At 43.5% G+C, this 19,712-nt stretch overlaps 2 protein-coding genes across 3 annotated transcripts; one reads left to right on the plus strand and one right to left on the minus strand.

Annotated features, from left to right (window-relative positions):
* The first annotated feature begins 12,366 nt into the window (after nucleotides 1-12,366).
* sc5d (sterol-C5-desaturase) lies at nucleotides 12,367-14,757 on the plus strand. The gene is made up of 5 exons (XM_037468185.2): nucleotides 12,367-12,494; nucleotides 12,898-13,116; nucleotides 13,327-13,459; nucleotides 13,543-13,643; nucleotides 14,016-14,757. Exons 2-5 carry the CDS (start codon nucleotides 12,907-12,909, stop codon nucleotides 14,466-14,468), a joined length of 897 nt encoding a protein of 298 aa, XP_037324082.2. The 5' UTR covers nucleotides 12,367-12,494; nucleotides 12,898-12,906; the 3' UTR covers nucleotides 14,469-14,757.
* Nucleotides 14,705-19,640, minus strand: plekhb1 (pleckstrin homology domain containing B1). Of its 2 annotated transcripts, none has more exons than XM_037468186.2 (6): nucleotides 18,418-19,640; nucleotides 16,167-16,319; nucleotides 15,968-16,070; nucleotides 15,721-15,781; nucleotides 15,561-15,651; nucleotides 14,705-15,358 (listed from the first exon to the last, which is right to left on the minus strand). In XM_037468186.2, exons 1-6 carry the CDS (start codon nucleotides 18,452-18,454, stop codon nucleotides 15,225-15,227), a joined length of 579 nt encoding a protein of 192 aa, XP_037324083.2. In that variant the 5' UTR covers nucleotides 18,455-19,640; the 3' UTR covers nucleotides 14,705-15,224. The 2 variants fall into 2 exon arrangements, with proteins under 2 accessions (XP_037324083.2, XP_037324084.2); XM_037468187.2 differs by having other exon boundaries at nucleotides 15,742-15,781; nucleotides 18,418-19,634.
* Between the last annotated feature and the right edge of the window lie 72 nt (nucleotides 19,641-19,712).

Genomic DNA, 19,712 nt, shown 5'->3' on the forward strand with positions numbered 1-19,712 from the left:
GGGTGTAATACCAGCCTGTGAAGAACCTTGTGCCTCCTTCACCACCAAGCCAGCCAGCCATGTTAAGAGGGACCTTTTATGGGTGCGGGGAGGAACCCCCGAGGCCATGCTTGTGGTGTTAAAAGGGAGGGGGGGCAAGGGACCTGTAAGCCTAAAGACAGGGCCGTGACTCCGGAAGCGGGGTCGGCCCTGTCGGGTCGTCCCGAGGTCGCTGAGCGCTTGGCAGCGGGCCTGAGATGACTGCTGCGTTGATGCCGTTGTCCGCATCCATCGTGTTTTAGCAGATGGGGCTGCGCGCATTAGCGTGATTGGATGAATGGGTTCCGGACAACGGCGACGCCGCCGCAACAAGGTCGATAACTTGCACTCATTTATCCCCCTAAAGCGAACCCATGTACGCCACGAGTCGAGCCCTCGCAGGATGCTGCTTTCATTGTCACCTAAGATGTTCTCTTTACCTCGTATTGGTCGTGGTCCCCATGAAAAATGTATTTTCTGTATTTTAACAAGCCATTCTGTGTTTTGTTTTGTTTGCCCTCTAGAAATATTGCATTTGTGCCAAAAAGCTAAATATGTAAATAATTCAAATAAGGATATGCTGTGAAGATTGAAAATATTCTCTACGTCGTTTTAACTCATTTAATTAAGAAAACGTCGCGCTGTCTATCTTCCTGTAAATGATTTGAAATAACACATTTCATTAATGACGGTAGCTCTCTTAGTTTTAAACCTTTTTTATTTCTCCATCTTTCCTGGCTGGTCTTCGTTTCAGCCGCAGGACAAATTCCACGTGTGGTCTTCTAACACCAGGAGACATTCAGAAAGGCTTTTCATATGTATTTCTAGTAATATATGTCAGTATATTTGTCTTTCTAAGCTTACATTGATCCTTTTATTGATAGGGCTGGATAACCCTCGAGCTGTTAGATGAGCCGACTGGATACGCTGTTAGTGTCATTCTGTCTTTCCTAAAAAGAGAAGAGGATTTATGATTTTGGACAATGTGCATTGTCTTCTAGCACTACAGCCACGTTATCTTAGAAAAATGCAAATTTCAGGTTCAAATGTTGCAACCCTAATTCCGCCTGTCAGAGCCCGGACTGAGTGCAGATATAAGCTGCGGGCCAGGTGCTAGAGGGCCTCCCGGTGGTCATCCGAGGAACCGCATGACGAAAAGGTCTGTCAGGGGCAGCTCCTCCACACACAGGATTTAACATCTAAAAGAGCATGCTGACAAAAAAAAAAAATGTCAAAAGATGCGAATGACGACTTTGGGGAGTATTATTACTATTTTCAGTTCCCCCTTCAAAATGCCTTCAAACTGGGACTTCAGTGAAACCTCCAGCAGGAAGCAGTGATTGTCATCTGCTCAAACGCCGCATGCAGCGCTGAATGTTTCCTTTGTTCATTGATTTTGTGACTGATGGCTTTTCCCAACACCACTCCAAAAGCACAACTTCTATAAGATAATTAGCACTTTGCAAACGATTGTAATTGCAGTGGGACATTATTAATTGGTTCTGCTAAATGCAAGAAGTTTGAGGCAGCACCCGATATAATGAAGCATTTTGAATGATCTTGCCTCTTATTTATTGACATTTAGCACAATACATGACAATCCTGAATATCAACCTAATCGATCTCGAGAGCCACGTCCTCTAGACCAAGGTGAATTAATCAAAGGAGACTTGCTTTATACACCCCACTCCTTCCTTCCTCTCTGTCTCTCTCTCTCTCCCTCTGTTTCTTGCACTCTCTCCCTCCGAGGCAGCTGGGGATTCATTTGTCTTGCTGATTAATGATGAGAACCATATCCTCCACAAAACCAGTAAATTAAAAGAGATTGGGGACGAAGAGAAAGAACATCCAGGTCCATTCATCCCAATCAAATTTCACAGTAGGTCCAATCCATCCTAAAGCTTAATTTTTATTGTGTGCTGCACAAACAAAAAAAAAGCACCAGTCATTTATTTCCTCCTCCCGGAGCATCTCTGGCAGCGTGAGGATTTCAAACTGGCAACTCTCCAGGTGCACGGCTATTTTTTAATCCTTCAGGGTACAAGCGTACCCTTTACTGCTTTAGGTGGTAATTGTCTTCAGCAGCTGCTACGGCTCCCTGTTAGTACTGTGGCCTGTCTTCACGTCCTCCCTGTGTGTGTGTGTGTGTGTGTGTGTGTGTGTGTGTGTGTGTGTGTGTGTGTGTGTGTGTGTTTGCTGTCCTCCCCGTAGGAAAACATATATACTTAGGTTCATCCGAGGACATTGGAAATAGCTTGTGACATGATGCTGTATAACAACGACGTGGTGTGCAGAGCCCTGATGCAGTACTTCTTAAAAGTATCCCTTGGCGTAAAAAAAAAAGGTCTGAGAACCAAGACCTGACAAATATCTGTTAATACCTGTAAACTACTCAAATGTCCTCCTGCTGCTGGTCACGCTGAAGAGAAGGACGGCCTCTTCTCCAGAGCCATGGGAGGCTTACCTCTTCCTCCATAAAGTACCTGGCAACAAAAACTGTGAAATATTGTATTGAAGCGACCACATCATTTAGTCTTGTTTAAAAAGGTGTCAACCATCAATGATTACACCTCGCATATTCCATCCTTGTTTTCCTGTTTGACAGTTTTCAAATAAACTATTTTTTTGGTCGATTTTGGACGAAAAGTTTTGGGAGCACACCGTCGATGGTGTGTAGAGGTGCGTTAGGTAGGTTGCACTGGAACAATCGCCCCCCCCACGCCTCCCCCCCCCCCCCCCCACTCCATCTCTGGTATGCGTGTAAAACAGAATATTAACCCGTATCCCTGATGTGTGTGCTGTAATTTAGCTTTAAGCAAACATGCTGAAAATGGCTTTGCTCCTGTGCTGATGAAGTGACGATGGGCCCAACATGGCTGCCATGTCAAGTTAGCGCGTCCAGCGTGTCAGATGCAGGTTACAAGAACCTCAAACCTCTGTTTCCCATGACGTTTATTTTCAGAATAGACTTTTGTAGCTTTTGCAACGAACTGTTCCTCACTTTAGGAATCAATAACTCGCCGTCTTGTTGCATTTGTCGGACCCCCCCCCCCCATCCCTACGTTGTTCAGGGTCTGCATTGATGCGGCTTCACAATCAGCCACAGTGTCCAGTCTTTTTTTTTTTTTTTTTTTTCCTCTGTACCACTTTCATTTCTTCTCGGAGTCACTGGAGCCTCATCTTGGATCAAAAGACAAGGAGTTACACGGCGGATTTGACAGTTTGAAAATGAGCACCTGAGCCGGGGCGGCAGCGGGAAAGAGCATTTTATGGTCTGTGAGGTTTGTAACCCACTGACATTCACAGATCCATTGATCTCTGTAAGAAATATGCAGGAATTAAAAAGGGCAGGGATGTGAAAACTATTAAATCAGTAGCAAACAGACCGAAAGAACTTTCTCACGTTTTTTTACTTTCTGTTTTACCTTTACTGTATGAATGCTTATTTATTATACTCTATGTCTGCCTATGTCTCTTGTTTGTTTGTCCTGTTGTGCATCTTATCTTGTGTTCTAGTTGCTGAATCTTTTCAGTGAGGACCGTCTGGCATCCGTAGAGCGAGGCTGAAACTGAGGCTGATTCTGTCTGCATTTGGCATGTCATTATTTCCATGAAATCATTCTACTCCAAATGCAGTCATTATCTAATCAAGGGCCGCAGCTATTCTTTTCGCCAAATAAAAGCTGCTTCGATACCAGGAATGTTATTGCTGCTGCATGCGTATTGAATACATTATATACATCACAGTTACATCACTGAACTCCTAAACGCTTTTGAATATAAAATAGGTGAATATTGGATGCAAATCTCTTTAAATATGGAAATTGCTGTTTTTTCCCATTTTATTTGTTGAATTCCTAATTGACTATATTTAGTTCTCCCTTCATTCTCAGACTCATGCAGATAATATATGTATCATTCGGCCAGTGAACAGACCTTGAACCTGGCCCCCGCCCTTTGAATTATGGGGCAAACTCTCTCTCGCCGGCTTCACCGCTCAAGGTTCATCAAGCGAGCAAAGAACCTTTTCAGTTGTTTTCCTTTGGCGTTTTGACATGTTTTTGTCCTCTCCTTGATACCTGTGGAAACTTTTTCACACCTCAGCCTTTCATTCATTCTCTCCCATCTCCCGCTTTTCTTTTTTTTTTAAGTACAGATGAAAGTGCAAGATGATGTCACGCGGGGAAGGGACCTTTTGTCAAAGCTGGCGATAAGAAGGCTGCCCTTTCGCTTATTTAACTGTGTTTAACTGTGCTTATTTAACCCATCATTCCACTATGGGCCCAAGTGGATCTCTGCTCATGTGTAGTTCTCCAACGCAGTAAACACTGAACTCTCTCTCTCTCTCTCTCTCTCTCCCCGCGCTGTCACATGTCATGTTGCTCTTCTTTGACAGCGCCTCACTTTTAGTGGAGCTCTGATGGCAGTAAACACTAAAGCACGGGACAGCCGCCCCTCACAATAGCAGCAGAGTTGATTCTCCTCTTGAAGGCGTTTGAGAAGGTTTTGGAGTCAGCCGGCGGATCAATCACGACTCTCGGAGTCGAGAGACAGGCCGCTGTGACAAACACAAACAACCGCTATTTTGGGACTGATGCTTCCTTGCATCTTTTTCCAGGGCCTTTGCCATTTTCTATGAGGTAATATGAACCGCATCTGTTGCACGCCGTGTCACACTGCGCTTTCCTCTTAGGGATGCCCCCGCAGAGATCTTGAATCCGCTCCGACACCTCACAATTGTGCGACTGATTGTGCGCCTCGGCCTCCTGCGGCTTTGATGAAGCGAGTCTGCCCGTGTTTCCACCTCAGATGTCAACTTTTTTCAAGTCGCAGTGTTATCATCGCTGATAGAAAGGATGGCCACAGCTCCCGAAAGCGGGTTGCCCGAGAGTGCGATCGTCCCAAGTGCACTTTAAGACCGGTTGCGTGTCCTGGCTCACGTCGCCAGAGCGATGCGCAAACCGACTCGCAGCGAGAGCGGCGACGGGGTGAGTGAATGACTCATTGCCAGACGTGTTCCCATTTGGTGTCTGCTTGGGGCCTCACCACCACAGCCAGGAACACACTGATGCCACAGATGACTCAAAGCTCAGCAGTGCAACAACGGGGCGTCAAGGGGTTCGCGAGCTCTGCAAACATTTGGCTTCTTTCTACATAGATGGGGACACGCGCGATACCCTCCAGCACCGCAGCTGCCTCCAGCATGTGCTGTTTTGCCAACTGCAACCCTGGGCAAGTTAATAAGATGGCTAGCAGACACTTTGTCAATATTTCTGTCTTGGCTCCGTGTGCGCTTGGTTGGCTGCTTACTGATAGGCGTGTTGACTGAGTTTTTTTTTTTTTTTGTGGGGGGAGGGGAGGGGGGAGTCAGGGGAGGGTTTACCCTTGTTTTGCCAGGTATCGCGAGAGAGGAGCAAGCAGAAGGCTTAGCAGCTAATGCAAAGCAGTTCGTTAGAATCAGGCATAAAGTTATATCAAGGGGGGGGGGGGGTGCTGCTAATCAGTGCCTGTTGTAAGTCCGGCGGCATGCAAAAAAAAGGAGACGCTACACTCCCCAGCTGTGATCTTTGCCGGGGAGTCAGTGCTTCCGACTCTCCAGAGAACTCTCCAGAAGCGAGCTTGGAGAGCCTGCTCCGAGTCTGCCCTCTGATTAACATACAGAGCATTATTCATGTCATGAATATACAAGGAGGCAATGAACAAATAAATACTGACATGCATCCAGGAGTCGATAAATATTAAATTGAGCACACATGGCTTCAGATTTTAGCATTTCACCATTTGAACATTCATGCTGTGAGGCCCCCCGAGCCAGGGTCTAATTTTCAGTTCAAACGGGTTGAGCAGCCATGTGGGGAGACGAGGATTTCTTCGCAAACATCACATTTGGGCTTCTGTTAGGTGTCATGAATACAGGAATTCTGATTGCCGGAATAATCCTCAGAAGTTCGCTGCGTCTCCGGGACTTCTTACAGTACCGAAAAAAGGGGAGCCTTTCATGTGATTCCAGCGGAGTAGCGGCGAGAGGGGGTGTTTGAAACGCTGGCGCAGCACAGCAAAAGGACGTGGAGCGACGCCATGATGGATGGACACGACCAACTTAAAACTGGCACAAATCGCAGGACAAACCGGGGCCGCCTGGCGACCTTTGTGTGCGCGTTGTGTGATGACACGTTAAAGCTAATCACTGTAGAGCTTCACGGGGGGGGTTTCCCAGTGGGGAGGACATTATTGCTGATTAAACTGAAGAGCTGCGATCTTGAGAAAAAACACTTGTAGCTTGTGACGAGGCAGCAGAAGGACAGACAAGGGGCCCGAGACCCAACGCACCCAAAACTGGACAACCGGTGCAGTTCCCATGCCAGATCCAGGAGACATCTTCTCAAGGTTTACCCCTGATTAAGGGTGGTGACGAGTCTTTATTCAATAAAACTGTTTTTTCTATTCTATGTACTGGAGGAATAAACTCATCCTGCTGGCCCTTCTGCAGACCCTGATCATCGAGAGAACCAAGGCTGGAGCAGGCTGACGGTTGCAGGTATCTGCAAAATATTCAGAATTAACTCTACAGTCATGCATTTCAGTTCATCTCCATGGAAACAACGAAGGTCCTGGACACCTTTTAAGTCCCATCTCATTGCTCATCTTCTGCAACCCTGCAGACACGACGACGGGCGAAAAAACATCGTCGGTTGTTTGACCAAAGCTGGTGAGGGCACAGTCTCAAAGTCCAGAAGGTGTGCATTTGTGTCGTAACTGAACCCTCTGCAGTGTGGAGAACATATGTTTGAAGGAGAAAAGGTCTGCTGCAGAGGAGAGAAAAGTTGAGTCGGCATTTAATGGAGTATTGACCAAAGTAGTTTTGAAAACACAAAGGTTCCAAGTTAGCGGAAAAGTTGCACTTCAGACCGCGATGCAGCTCTGATTCAAACTCCAGGGAGAAAGTAAAAGTATGTCTTGCGCTTGCCTAGGTGTCTTGTGTATGCATCACAGAGGTTATTAGCCCAAAGTCTGGGGTTGTTGCCTTTGAATCATTAAGTAAAGGGTGAGTGTTTGAAGCGCCTTGATATAATGATCCTTGGCAACTCAGAGAGTTCAAAGTAAATTGGCAAGGGTAAAAAAAAAAAAAGGCTTTTCTGCCACTGAGCAAAATAGAGAAATCAGCCAGCTATGTTTAATAGAATTTTCCATCAGTGCTCAACCAGTCTCTCAAATGGGTTATCTAAGATAATGGCTGCACGGGTTCATTACCTCCTTGTCAAATTAAATTTCTTCTTCTCCTCAAGGGGGATTGGATGGTGATTACAGATCTAACCAAAAGAAGGTTCTAACTTTCACTGTGTAAAACCGGGGAAAGGCCACAAAGGCAGCAAAATTAGTCCATTTCATCTTCAGACGTTTGTTGTGCGCCGAGCCGTTCACTTCACAGAGAGATGCTGTTTAACGCCGTCGCATCGAGGATCTTTGTTTGACTTTCTTTTACTTTCCTTGTGTGCCTCCATTTCCCCTTAAGTGAAGGTCTTTTGTAAAAATGGGGTGATGTGTAAGGCGTCTATTGACTTAAATGAAACCGAATCAGTGGATGAGACATTGCTGTACAATGGATGGATTCCTATTCTTTTTTTTTTTTGTTAATTTCTTTTTGAAAAAGGAAATTAAAATGTTAAATGGTACGTAGAGGAAACACTTCACTACCAACTGAAAATACATACTCAATATATACACTTACTGGTTATAACAGCCTCACATCAATCGTGACCAATAGACACACTTCCTTCCTTGCTTCCTTCCTTCCTTCATTCCTTCTTAACCTTTCCTTTCCAATGATCGCTTGGCTGGTTGGTTCTCCCCGGATCCGATGGTCCTCTATCAGATCTGGAACACGTCACGGCCCAAAACTGGCCTTCAACATGGGGGGATGTGCAAAGCAAAGCAACAAGGCAGCCAGGAGCCAAAGGCATTTTCTCGTGGCGCCGTGTGAGGAAGGCTTACATCAGACTGCGCCTCTCAGGGTGTGGAGGAGCTGCAAATAGACGGCTTCAAAGCGTTGCAGGTGCCACCTGTGTGATGAGTGAACTTTAATCTTCAAAGTGGAATGGGTGGAGCATGTTGTGTCCAGGAGGCAATTTGCATTTTAATATTTTATCAGTTGATTGATTTCGTGCGTGTGGACATTTAAAGGAACCAAATCTCATCACTGCAAGTCCTTGGCGCACTGAAGACTTCACTAATGGTCTGCAAAGTATTTGAACACATGCCTTCAAGTGTCGAAAACCCTCATGGCAAGTTTTGGATGAATGCAGTATTTAAGATGTTTACCTTAATTTTCACACATTCATTGTTAAACTTCCTTCTTATTTCTTATCTACAAAATGTCCTCAACACTAACTGGTAAATCCTGTGTCCATTTCGGACTGCATGCAGGTCCCATGACGAAAGTGGCGTCAAATAAGTCAATGTTGACTCGGTTTCTCGGGGAATAATCACAGCAGTTCAGCGGGTTGATGTCCTGCGTTTGTTTGACCAACTTTCAAAAGTTCAAAGTCAATAGATTTATGAATCTGAATAGTCACTGTCTAGGTCAGGTGACTCGGCACACATCTTTCAGATGCATGTACGAAGTGGTGTACTCAGTAAAATATTGTGAAATTTTCCAGATGCAAACATGCGTGCAGGGAATGTGTCCAACACCTAGCAAGCCAAAGATCCAGCTATATTCTATTCTAGGTTTGGTGGTCTTGTGTTGATGCTTTTTGGTCCTCTAGTTGACAGAAATTGCAAAATAATATACGTTATACTATTGTATAATTCTTACCTGGACACCTGACAACAGAAAATGGGCCTCTAATGGTGCTTTTTTGTTCCACAAATCTATTCATGGCGGAGGAAATTGCTCTTTGCAGTATTCATACAACATAACCTCATTTCAAAGTTAATTCTCATTTCATGAAATTTTATGAGACTGTTATTTATGAGCAGATGCAGCCCCACATTGACTAAACAACAGCAGCTGTGGGCTTTTTATATGCGCCATCTAACCCCAAAGAGGGGGTGAAGTGGTTCTCGTGGCCGGGCCCGCTTTATATGCAGGAGACTGGGGATCCGGACAATCTTTTGACCCGGGATGAGCGCGAATCCGGGCCCAACACAGGATTATGTTGTCCGCAACCCTTGTGTGGGGAGCTGTGTGAATTGTACAAGTTGGCTCTGGATCTCCCACTCGGTGGTGCTGCTCAGAGAGCACTCTAATGAGTCAAAATGAAATATGTGGTAGTCAACGAGCACATCAGACGCTATCAATATGAAGCTGGGAGCTGCTGGAAAAAGTCCGCTTGATTGATCTTTTATGGTCAAACGTAAGTCATAATTTGTGCATTATTTACAGCCGTGTTTTCATTTTTCCTGCCGGTGGTGATGACGCCGCAATGTAATTGCAAAGCTCTTGGAACGAGATGACATCACCGCAGACGCGTCCGCACGATCAGTTTAGCACGTTGCGTCTGATGCACAGACGCACCGCGACGCAGGCGGCACACAGGGCCTGTGGGCCTGGTGGTGGGTAGATCCAACAGACACACACACACACACACACACACACACACGCACACACACCCGTCGTCCTGGAGACGCTGCTTGTGTCACGTGAGTCGCTGTAGACCAACTAGGCCGCTTTTGTTTCAATCAGTCGTATTTGACGAGTAGCGGGTGAGAATAATGCGTTGGATTCCATAATTGTCAGAAAGACGACATTCGTGTGCCATCAACGCATTGACGCGATGATCAAATCTGCGACGGTGTCAGAAGTCGAGCAGTCGCTGTGTCTTCAGTTGCGACAAGTTTCTCCACTTTTTGATTACATTTCCCAAAGTGACACATCCAATGTTGCTGCCTACTGAGGAGATGATGAGCAGCAGGTTATCTCGGGCGCAGCATGACGGTTGCCTCTCTGCAGATATCCTGATTGGTTGCTGTGTGTCTGCACACAGAGAGGAAGATGCCTTCACAGCCTGTTAGACAGTTCAACGTCTACTTGAAACGCCAACTTTCTTCTGAAGTAGAGGCTCTTTGAGTCAAGCTTCCACAAAGAGATGCTCTGTTAAAAGAACTGAGTTTATTTTTTTAACATACAGAATATTTAGCAGCAGTGTGGGATCAGCCTACGCAGGTGATGCCTGTCCGTAAAATGTGTAATCATGTTTTAAATGCTTATTTCACCTCGCATATTTTCTCTAATTAACCCTGCGTCCCACAAAATGTAATTTCCAAACCACTACACTGCGCTCTAAGTTGTGGTTTGAGGGAAATGTACTTTCTGAATCACATTTTTTAAACCGTAAAACATGGTTAATGTTGTTAAATGAAAAATAAAAACGCCATCCTGACCTCCGAACTGTGCAGAAGTCCATCGACTGATTTAAAAAGTATTTTTGATACTAAGCAAATGTTATGAGAAAATGAGGTTTCCTTCAAAAGCCAATGCCCTTTGGGTGGATGGAAAAGTGCATTTAAGGAGACGGGGCTTTCTTATAAATCGTTGATGAACTTCTCATCGTTTTTAATTGGCAACAATAAATGAGTGGCAAAGGAGGTTTACTAATCACAGGGTGGTCTCACCCACATGGGAAAGACACTCCACCCCAAATTGCTCCGGGTGGTTTGGCAGCACCTCGCGCGGCAGCCGGCGTGTGTGGCTGTGTTTGCGTGACGCACTTTGGATTAAAACTCGGTATTGATCTATCAGCTATTTTATTCTTCATATCCAGGAGCTCAGATGACTCGTGCGGGGCGTCCTGTTGCCCACGAGCTCCCCTCACTTTCGCCACCAGTGGTGCAGTGGAGAAGAGCTTGACGCTTAAAGGGCACGGCGGAACGTGAGCTTAATTGCTTGTGATGAATGTCAGGCCCGCGGTAAGATGGCGGCCTCCCCGGGGCGCACACCGCCTTCACCCGACTGCCCGGCCTCGAACTGGGCTCGACCCGGCAGCGTGTCGTGTAGAGTACTGCTCGTTCTGGTGCTGCTTCCCGCTCGCTTTCATGGTGTCAGGCTAGAGATTGATGGAGGGCTTGTTTGATTGATAATGCATCATAAATCTTTATTATAGAGATGTATACGTCTATGTGTAAGTGAAACAGTTTACAATAATAAACAATAAAGTTTGAGAAAAATAAGGGAAAAGCTACTTCATTCTGTGCCCAAGCAGCTATTACACCACTCCATCTTCACACAGCAGATTGGTGTTTGCTGCTGTATCAACGCTCTGAATGTTAAATGCGGGTCCTTGAAGTCGGACACAATTTCTGAATGTGAAAAGAAGATCAAAATGTTTTTAATTGCAGGGTTTGGGGTTCACGGGGGGCTATGTTAGTGCGTCAGGGGGAGTTTTAGATAAAATGTTTTTTCAGTCTCTCCCTTGTTGGGAAATGAACAAATAATTAAAAAGCTTCTGATTGGGGTTCAACATTAATGGACAGCTGCCTTCGGGGCAGAACAAAGAGTACATTCTGAATACGGACTAATGTTTATCCTGGCATTGGAGCTGAGCAGATATGTCATTATCTTTTCATTATTTTAATCCTTATTGAAATAAATCAAATTGTGCTGTTCGTGGAGGTCTGTAGCCTTTCCCCCACGACATTACTGTTGCCTAATAAAAGAGATTATAGTGTAGAATTCATGGAGGTTTTTAATGAGCAAACCTTCAGTGGTATCACATTTAATATGCATGTATGGCACAGTGGACAACTAGAATAGAGCGTATCCAAGGCTACGGTTTGTCGCTGTCCGACTTTAGAGCACTGGCGACACCTTGTGTCAGGATGGCTCTCTGTTGCAACGTGTCCTCGGCCATTAAACCTGGGAGCGTTGTATTTTGTAGATGCAGGTACTGTACAAAGATGTGTCCCTGCTAAGTCTATTGTTGTCCATTCCCTATTCAGAGATACTGCAACAACAGTTATGGCCTGGTTGATTCCATAGAGGCCACAGAGATGCATGTCATTCAAAGAATACATCCTGTATCCTGAGGCCTGTCGAATATTTTTCCATTTAAGTTTAATGCGTTTTAATACGTTTTAATACGCAAACGTTTGTCAAATGAGATTATTGGTCAAAAGCAAGAACGTCTGTCTGGGTGTAGCTGACATTTCGAATGTCTAAACGTTTCCTTTATTAATAAAAGCACATTTTGAGCATCCACCAGGTTTGTGTATCACTGGGGGGGCGTTTCTACCTCTGCTCCAGCTGCGGCGGGACCCGGAAGTGGCAGCGGACCCGTTTCTGTAACACCATGAGCAGATCCGCCGGCAGGCCAATCACAAATGACAACAGCCCTGCCGTGATGGGAAAACAGCCCCTTCATTGGATGCCCTCCGCGTGACGCGTGGAGCCGAGGGTCGCTGATTGGTTTACTTTCTCGCCTTTTAGTTTGGCACGCACACCTCCGCCTCTGTACTGCAATACGAGCAACCCGCACAAGGTACGGTAGCGGACACTTTTAAAATGAAGACCTCTATTAACGTTGTTTTCGTTTTATATTTTGACAACGCCGCCGTTTAACGCGGCCCCTTTTGTGTTACTGAATGAACGGCGCTCACGTTTCCAGTCAATATGTCGCACGTGACGTTCGGTCAAGAAGTTATGTAAAGTTAAATGTTATGTGTTTATGAATGTGTTTCAACCTCATCTAAGATGTGCAGTTAAAAAAAAGCCGCATAGAAATACGCACTTAACATGTCTTAAGGATTCACACAAGAAATGACAGCAAACGACGGGGCTTCTGGGAAATGTAGTGCTGTTGGCACCCATTTTTTTCATAATGTGTGCCTCTCTCTCTCTCTCTCTCTCTCTCTCTCTCTCTCTCTCTCTCTCTCTCTTTACAGATTTGAACCATGGACCTTGTGCTGAATGTGGCCGACTCTTACGTCCTGTCCCCGTATGTGTACCCTGCGTCGTGGCCCGAGGACGGGGCCCTGCGGCAGATCCTCAGCCTGCTGGTGCTGACCAACCTCGGGGCCGCCGTCCTGTACCTGGGCCTGGGAGCCGCCAACTACTTCCTCATCTTTGACCACAAGCTGATGAAACACCCACAATTCCTAGAGGTATGAACGTAAGCCCTGGCGTTAATTAAACGTTGATCACAAAATCAACACGGAATGAAAGTTCATTGCAGTAACTCTCTGTTTGAAAGTGGTCTTATTGTTTCATCATACGTGTATCTGGGACACATTGTCTGTGTTTTATAGTCAAAACCAAAAAACACATTTATTTCCTTACTACCAAATCAATTTTTTTTTTTTAATCCTACTTAGAATCAGGTTCAGAGGGAGATTAAATACGCGATGTCCTCGCTGCCTCTGATCAGCATCCCCACAGTGGCGCTGTTTTTCGCCGAGGTCCGAGGATACAGCAAACTGTACAACAACGTCGAGGACTCCCCGCTGGGTAAGTGGAGGAAGGTCCTCGTGTTGTTTTACTGTTTTACGTCTGAAGAGTGGCGTCTCCGTGGTGACTCGTTCTGTGTTCAGGTTGGCCGGGGCTCTTCCTGAGTATGATATCCTTCCTGCTGTTCACCGACATGTGCATCTACTGGATTCATCGCATCCTGCATCATAAGCTCATTTACAAGGTCAGTGCAGTTTGGTGTTTTGTTATTGTTCATCTGTTTCTCATTTGGCAATTTCTAGTTTTTTAAAGGGAAGCTAGATTGACAAATGATGAACAGCATCTTTAATGTTGCTCAGTAAGGTGACCAACTTCAGAAATTACCACAATGCATTCTTTTTTCTTTCACTAAAAACAGACAAATTTCAATTTTGTTGTATATATTCATATATACATTCATTCTTTGCATCTGTTCCCGTCTTCATTGCTCATGCAGTCTTATCCAGTGCAATGCTCAATCACTTTTTTTGTTTGTTACGATAACCATATATGATTCAAAATTGTACGGATTTCGAGAAGAAGCCGTCACTTTCTCTTCCTCTGACCCCCCCGACAGCTGTTCCACAAACCACACCACTTATGGAAGATCCCCTCGCCCTTCGCCAGCCACGCCTTCCACCCGGTAGACGGCTTCATGCAGGGCCTCCCGTACCACGTCTACCCCTTCCTCTTCCCCCTCCACAAGGTGCTCTACCTGGCCCTGTACGTGTTCGTCAACGTCTGGACCATCTCCATCCACGACGGGGACTACCGCGTCCCCGGCGCCCTGACCGGCGCCATCAACGGCTCGGCTCACCACACCGACCACCACCTGTTCTTCGACTACAACTACGGCCAGTACTTCACCCTGTGGGACCGCCTGGGAGGCTCCTACAGGCACCCGTCGGCTCTGCTGGGGAAGGGCCCCCATGATCTGATGCGGAAGCTCCAAGCGGAGGGAAAGCTGGGCGAGGCTGAGGGGAAAGTGAACGGAGACGCCGGGAGGCGAGTCGCACGCAAGGAGGAGTGACAGGCGGGACGTTTAAGTGACGAAAGTGATCAATATTTTTTATAAAGACTATGTGCTACACGCATACTCGGCTAGGAAACAAATCACAGCCTAATTTCAGTTCCTCTACTTGCCAAACGCGCTGCAGTGAGTTTTTTAAAATGCATGTGAGGCGGTTTCGTCATTACAGGCAAGATATCAGATGTACGTCAGATACTGATACCGACGAGCTGGATGGAGAATCAATGACAGTTGGCTCATGTGGTATTGGATACCATTTATTTTAATAAATTAAAATTCTGTAAATGAATATCTATGTAGTTGGGTTTTTCTTGTTCATATTTTGATTTATTTGTGATATAACGCGTCTATAACAAATGGCCAAAAGAGGTTTGCTTGACGTGTGCAAACCAAACAATGATCATCACCATTCATAAAAATGCTGTAATACATCAATTTATTTTCCACTAAAGACTGCAGTTTTATCAAGCTAATCAAGTGTAAATTCCATGAACCGATTAAAGAAAAGTCGTATACAAAATCAACTTCCTGGCTTGTGCAAGTGCTTTGTAAGTGGATCCAGTGTGACGTACAAGCAGCGAGAACATAAAATGACATGGCAGACTTTGCGTCTTCTAAAGTCTCATTTGCGAAAGTGCACGTCAGGAAAAATAAACAAACCGATCCGCCTCAGAGAAGCAGACACGTTACAGCAGACACAATCGCGGCCTCCTTTTGGGCCTCTCTCCCGCCGCCGCGTGAGCGATGGCGATCGCCTCAGCAGAAGAAGAAGGGCATCCACAGGAAGGATCGCATGGCCGTCCCCGCTGCCATGCCCGCCAGCATCCCCAGGGCCAGATGCTCAAAGACTCCATCGAATGGGTCCCTCTGGACAACCACCTGGTGGGTTCCTCGGGGGGGGGGCGAAGATAAAAGGGACGACACGCTTAAGGGAAAACGTCTTGGCTGATCCACGCGTTTTCCAGAATTTTTTACGTGTCTGACTCTGAGGAGAAAGACGTGTGACGCGGTCGCCATTAATGGGTATCCTGTCGAGTCCACGGTTGCTCATGGCTCATGGCAGCTAAGGGTTAGCGTTTGTGTGTGAAATACCTGGTCCTGCTCCAGGTGTGATGTACACCGTGTGGTAGCTGTTGATGGGGACCGCTTGGTAGGAGTCCTCGTAGGGGTCGTACGTGAACAACTGCGGGAAGACAAGGGTTAGAAAACCTCCCCCCCGTGGAGAGTGAACAGATTACGTCCGGCCTCTTACACGCAACATCGGGTCACTCACAGGGTTTCTCCTGGTGTCTAGCAGAGTCAGTTTCCAGGCTCTGAGAAAAGAGATTAGCGGGAATGAAGCACTGACGGATGGTTCCAGAGAGCATCCGCTCGAAACCGTTGGATCTGAACGGGGCCGATCTTGACTGAGTGAAGGTTCAATTAAAACACCTGAATTGTTTACTAGTGGTAAGGGGAGGCGGAGCAGACAAGCCAGGAGGGCTGCTGGGAGTACCTACATGGACTCATCCTCGCTGTTGGCACACAGGTTGACCGCTGAGCCGCCCGCCAGCTGAACCACGACGAGATTCTCTCTGGGATTACTCTCCGGTGGGCTCACACCTGCAGCGCCAAAAAAAAGTCCAAGAAACGATGACTTCATGTCTTTTCTCCTTATTATTATTACTTTTTTTTTTTTTTAAAGACTGGATCTGTCACCTAGACATTCCAGACCCGATCTCACGTCCACACACGTGGTCTTCAGGCTGACGCGGTGCTCCAGCTCTCGCCGGCTGTCCGTCTTGTAGAAGCAAAGGCTCCCGTCGATCCAAAGGTCACACCAGTTTAACTTCCAGCGTTTTAGGACAGAAGCTAAAGGGGAGACAGTCACAGTCATTGTAAGGGGAGAGATTAGTAAGGATATGAGATTGATCAATGAATGAGTGCATGCTGGGGGTCAAGAAACTGTGGATGACTCAAGACTTTTTTTGACCTAATGTGAACTAACATTTTTTATATATATATTTTATCATGACATTTTTTTGTACTTTTTTTCAAAAAACAATTCTACCTGATATATTTATAATTTATTTTCCAAACCATTTTCGACCTGATGTTTTGAACTTTTTTCCAAACAATATCAAACTGATATTTTGTGACATTTCATCTGCTTAAAAAAAAAAGCAGTTCCATCTTGATACTTTGTGACTTATTTATTCATGACATTTATGTTCTGACATGTTTTGATTTTTTTTTTCAAAAGATTTTTCAAAATAATTTTTTCATGACATTTGTTGACCTAACTTTTTTCCACCTGAAATATTTTTGCTCAAATATTTTGGGGAATTTCTTTTAAAAAATGTTTTGACCAAATATTGTTTCTATTCACAAAACTGACTTTTTTTATTTTTCAACAATTTTATTTTTCCTTTAAAAAACATTTTTGATCTAATATTCTGTGAATTTTCTTCCCATGACATTTTTAGAACAAACGTTTTTTGTACTAAAAAATCTACCTGATATATTTATACTTTTTTTTCCAAAACATTTTCGACCTAATGTTTTGAACTCTTCCAAACATTTCATCAAACTGATATTTTGTGGCATTTCATCTGCTTTAAAAAAAAAGTTTCATCTTGATACTTTGTGTCTTATTTATTCATGAAATTTATGATCTAACATATTTTGATTTTTTTTTTCCAAAGAATTTTCAAAAATTCTTTTTTGTGACATTTGTTGACCTAACTTTTCCCCACCTGAAATATTTTTGCTCAAATATTTTTGGGAATTTCTTTTCAAATTTTTTTTTACCAAATATTTTGTGACTTTCTCTTGACAAAACTGACTTTTTTATTTTTCAACAATTTTATTTTCATTTTTTTACAAAACATTTTTGATCTAATATTTTGTGAATTTTCTTCCCATGACATTTTTTGTTTGTTATTTTTTCAAATGATAAACAAAAAAACTATAGCTGCAGTGAATTTGTCCGTATGGTAACAATAGATTTTTTTTTCCAAAGAATTTTCAAAAATTATTTTTTGTGACATTTGTTGACCTAACTTTCCCCACCTGAAATATTTTTGCTCAAATATTTTGGGAAATTTCTTTTCAAAAAATGTCTTTGACCAAATATTTTGTGACTTTCTCTTGACAAAACTGACTTTTTTATTTTTCAACAATTTTATTTTTCCTTTTTTCCAAAATATTTTTGATCTAATATTCTGTGAATTTTCTTCCCATGACATTTTTAGAACAAACGTTTTTTGTACTTAAAAAAAAAAAATCTACCTAAAATATTTATACTTTTTTTTCCAAAACATTTTTGACCTGATGTTTTGAACTTTTTTCCAAACATTTCATCAAACTGATATTTTGTGACATTTCATCTGCTTTAAAAAAAAAAGTTTCATCTTGATACTTTGTGTCTTATTTATTCATGAAATTTATGATCTAACATATTTTGATTTTTTTTTTCCAAAGAATTTTCAAAAATTATTTTTTGTGACCTTTGTTGACCTAACTTTTCCCCACCTGAAATATTTTTGCTCAAATATTTTTGGGAATTTCTTTTCAAATTTTTTTTTACCAAATATTTTGTGACTTTCTCTTGACAAAACTGACTTTTTTATTTTTCAACAATTTTATTTTCATTTTTTTACAAAACATTTTTGATCTAATATTTTGTGAATTTTCTTCCCGTGACATTTTTTGTTTGTCATTTTTTCAAATGATAAACAAAAAAAACTATAGCTGCAGTGAATTTGTCCATATGGTAACAATAGATTGGAGTTATGCTGATTTGACTACATCACGTACACCCTCTGAGGATAAAATCATTTCAGCTCTGCTTAAGAAAAAAAATTAAATTTGTTATCATAACAGCCAACGCTGTCGTCCCTCCCTTGATACGTTCCAAAGGATACATTAAAACACCACATGAAAAGTTAAACATCCAGTCTCTACTCACACTGCCTCCACAGCCAGCCTGACCTCAGGAGCGCCATGTGCCGCTGTCCCGGTTCTTAGGATGAATTTGGAGATAATTCACTATTGTCAAGGAAAACAATCAATTTTGGTGTTATGGCGAAACTAAAAGATCGAGCAGCTGGTTAGGACTCCTCTGATTCTGTTTACGTCCACTCCGTCCCCCAGAGAGCGAGATATAGGCAGATTATTGTGGACTAAGGTTGACTCACTGGATCATTCTGGATTAAGACAGTGTTTGGCCGCTCCCCCTTTTCCTTTCTCTTCTTCGTACCGATTTGTCTTGTTGACTCTCATGTTGTGGGTTGTACCTTGTTTATATTGATGAATATTTACACGCTAGATGCTCATAAACTAAAGTCACGTTAGCCCTTTTTCGCTTCGTTTATGTACATGTATAGCATGCTTTTACTAGTAAATCTCTGCACTTAAATAACAACATGAGGATTAGCCTAATTGTCACCCGGTTCAGTTACGTGAGTCTTCTCGAGATGGCAGCTGGGCGGTCCATGACACACTGGTGACATCATTTTTATTGCTCTAACAATTTTGTATATAGAGTAATTTCTTATATCTTGTTTTTTATTAGGAACAGGGTTCCTTTGGTGGACGGTTCCACACATGCATACTAGTCTCCAGAGTTTTCTTCCCCCTCCTGAAGTAGGAAAACACTGGTGCCACCTGGTGGCAGCATGTGGTAGACCTTTCCCTCCTAACCTTAAATTAACATGGAGAAATTAAAAACTCACAAAACAGAATTCTTTCTGTTTTTGGTTAAATTATAAAAACCTTTTTATTGAGGATGTTCTTTTAATGTATTAACTGTTCATATATGAGTGTCAAATTACAGTGTTATTACTTTCTATTACTTTCTAAGGGACTCAGGTTCCAAATATAATCAATTTTTCTGTGTTAACAGGGAAATTACTAACGGCCTCTTACATTCATTATACAAGATTCACTTAATTTAGGTTTATTTTAATAAGCTATTTATATTGGGCAAATTACAAACCAAATGGCAAGCTCAAGGCTGTTTTTATCAAAAAGATTGACTAACATTACTTGCCACTTGATTGCATTATAAATTCTCCAAAAACTCTTCCCAGTTGTGTATACATATACTAGTTTATTTTTATTTTTAAGCGGGTTTATGTATCCCTGCAAAGTGAAATGCTCTTCTATTTTTGGAAATGGCTTTGAAGAGAGAAACATTACGGCTTCAGTTCCCTGTCTGAAGCGTAATATCACTTTTTATATAAACTCAATACTGTCGCTTGT

Source organism: Pungitius pungitius, chromosome 16 (assembly GCF_949316345.1).
Source record: "Pungitius pungitius chromosome 16, fPunPun2.1, whole genome shotgun sequence".
Taxonomy (NCBI): Eukaryota; Metazoa; Chordata; class Actinopteri; order Perciformes; family Gasterosteidae; genus Pungitius; species Pungitius pungitius.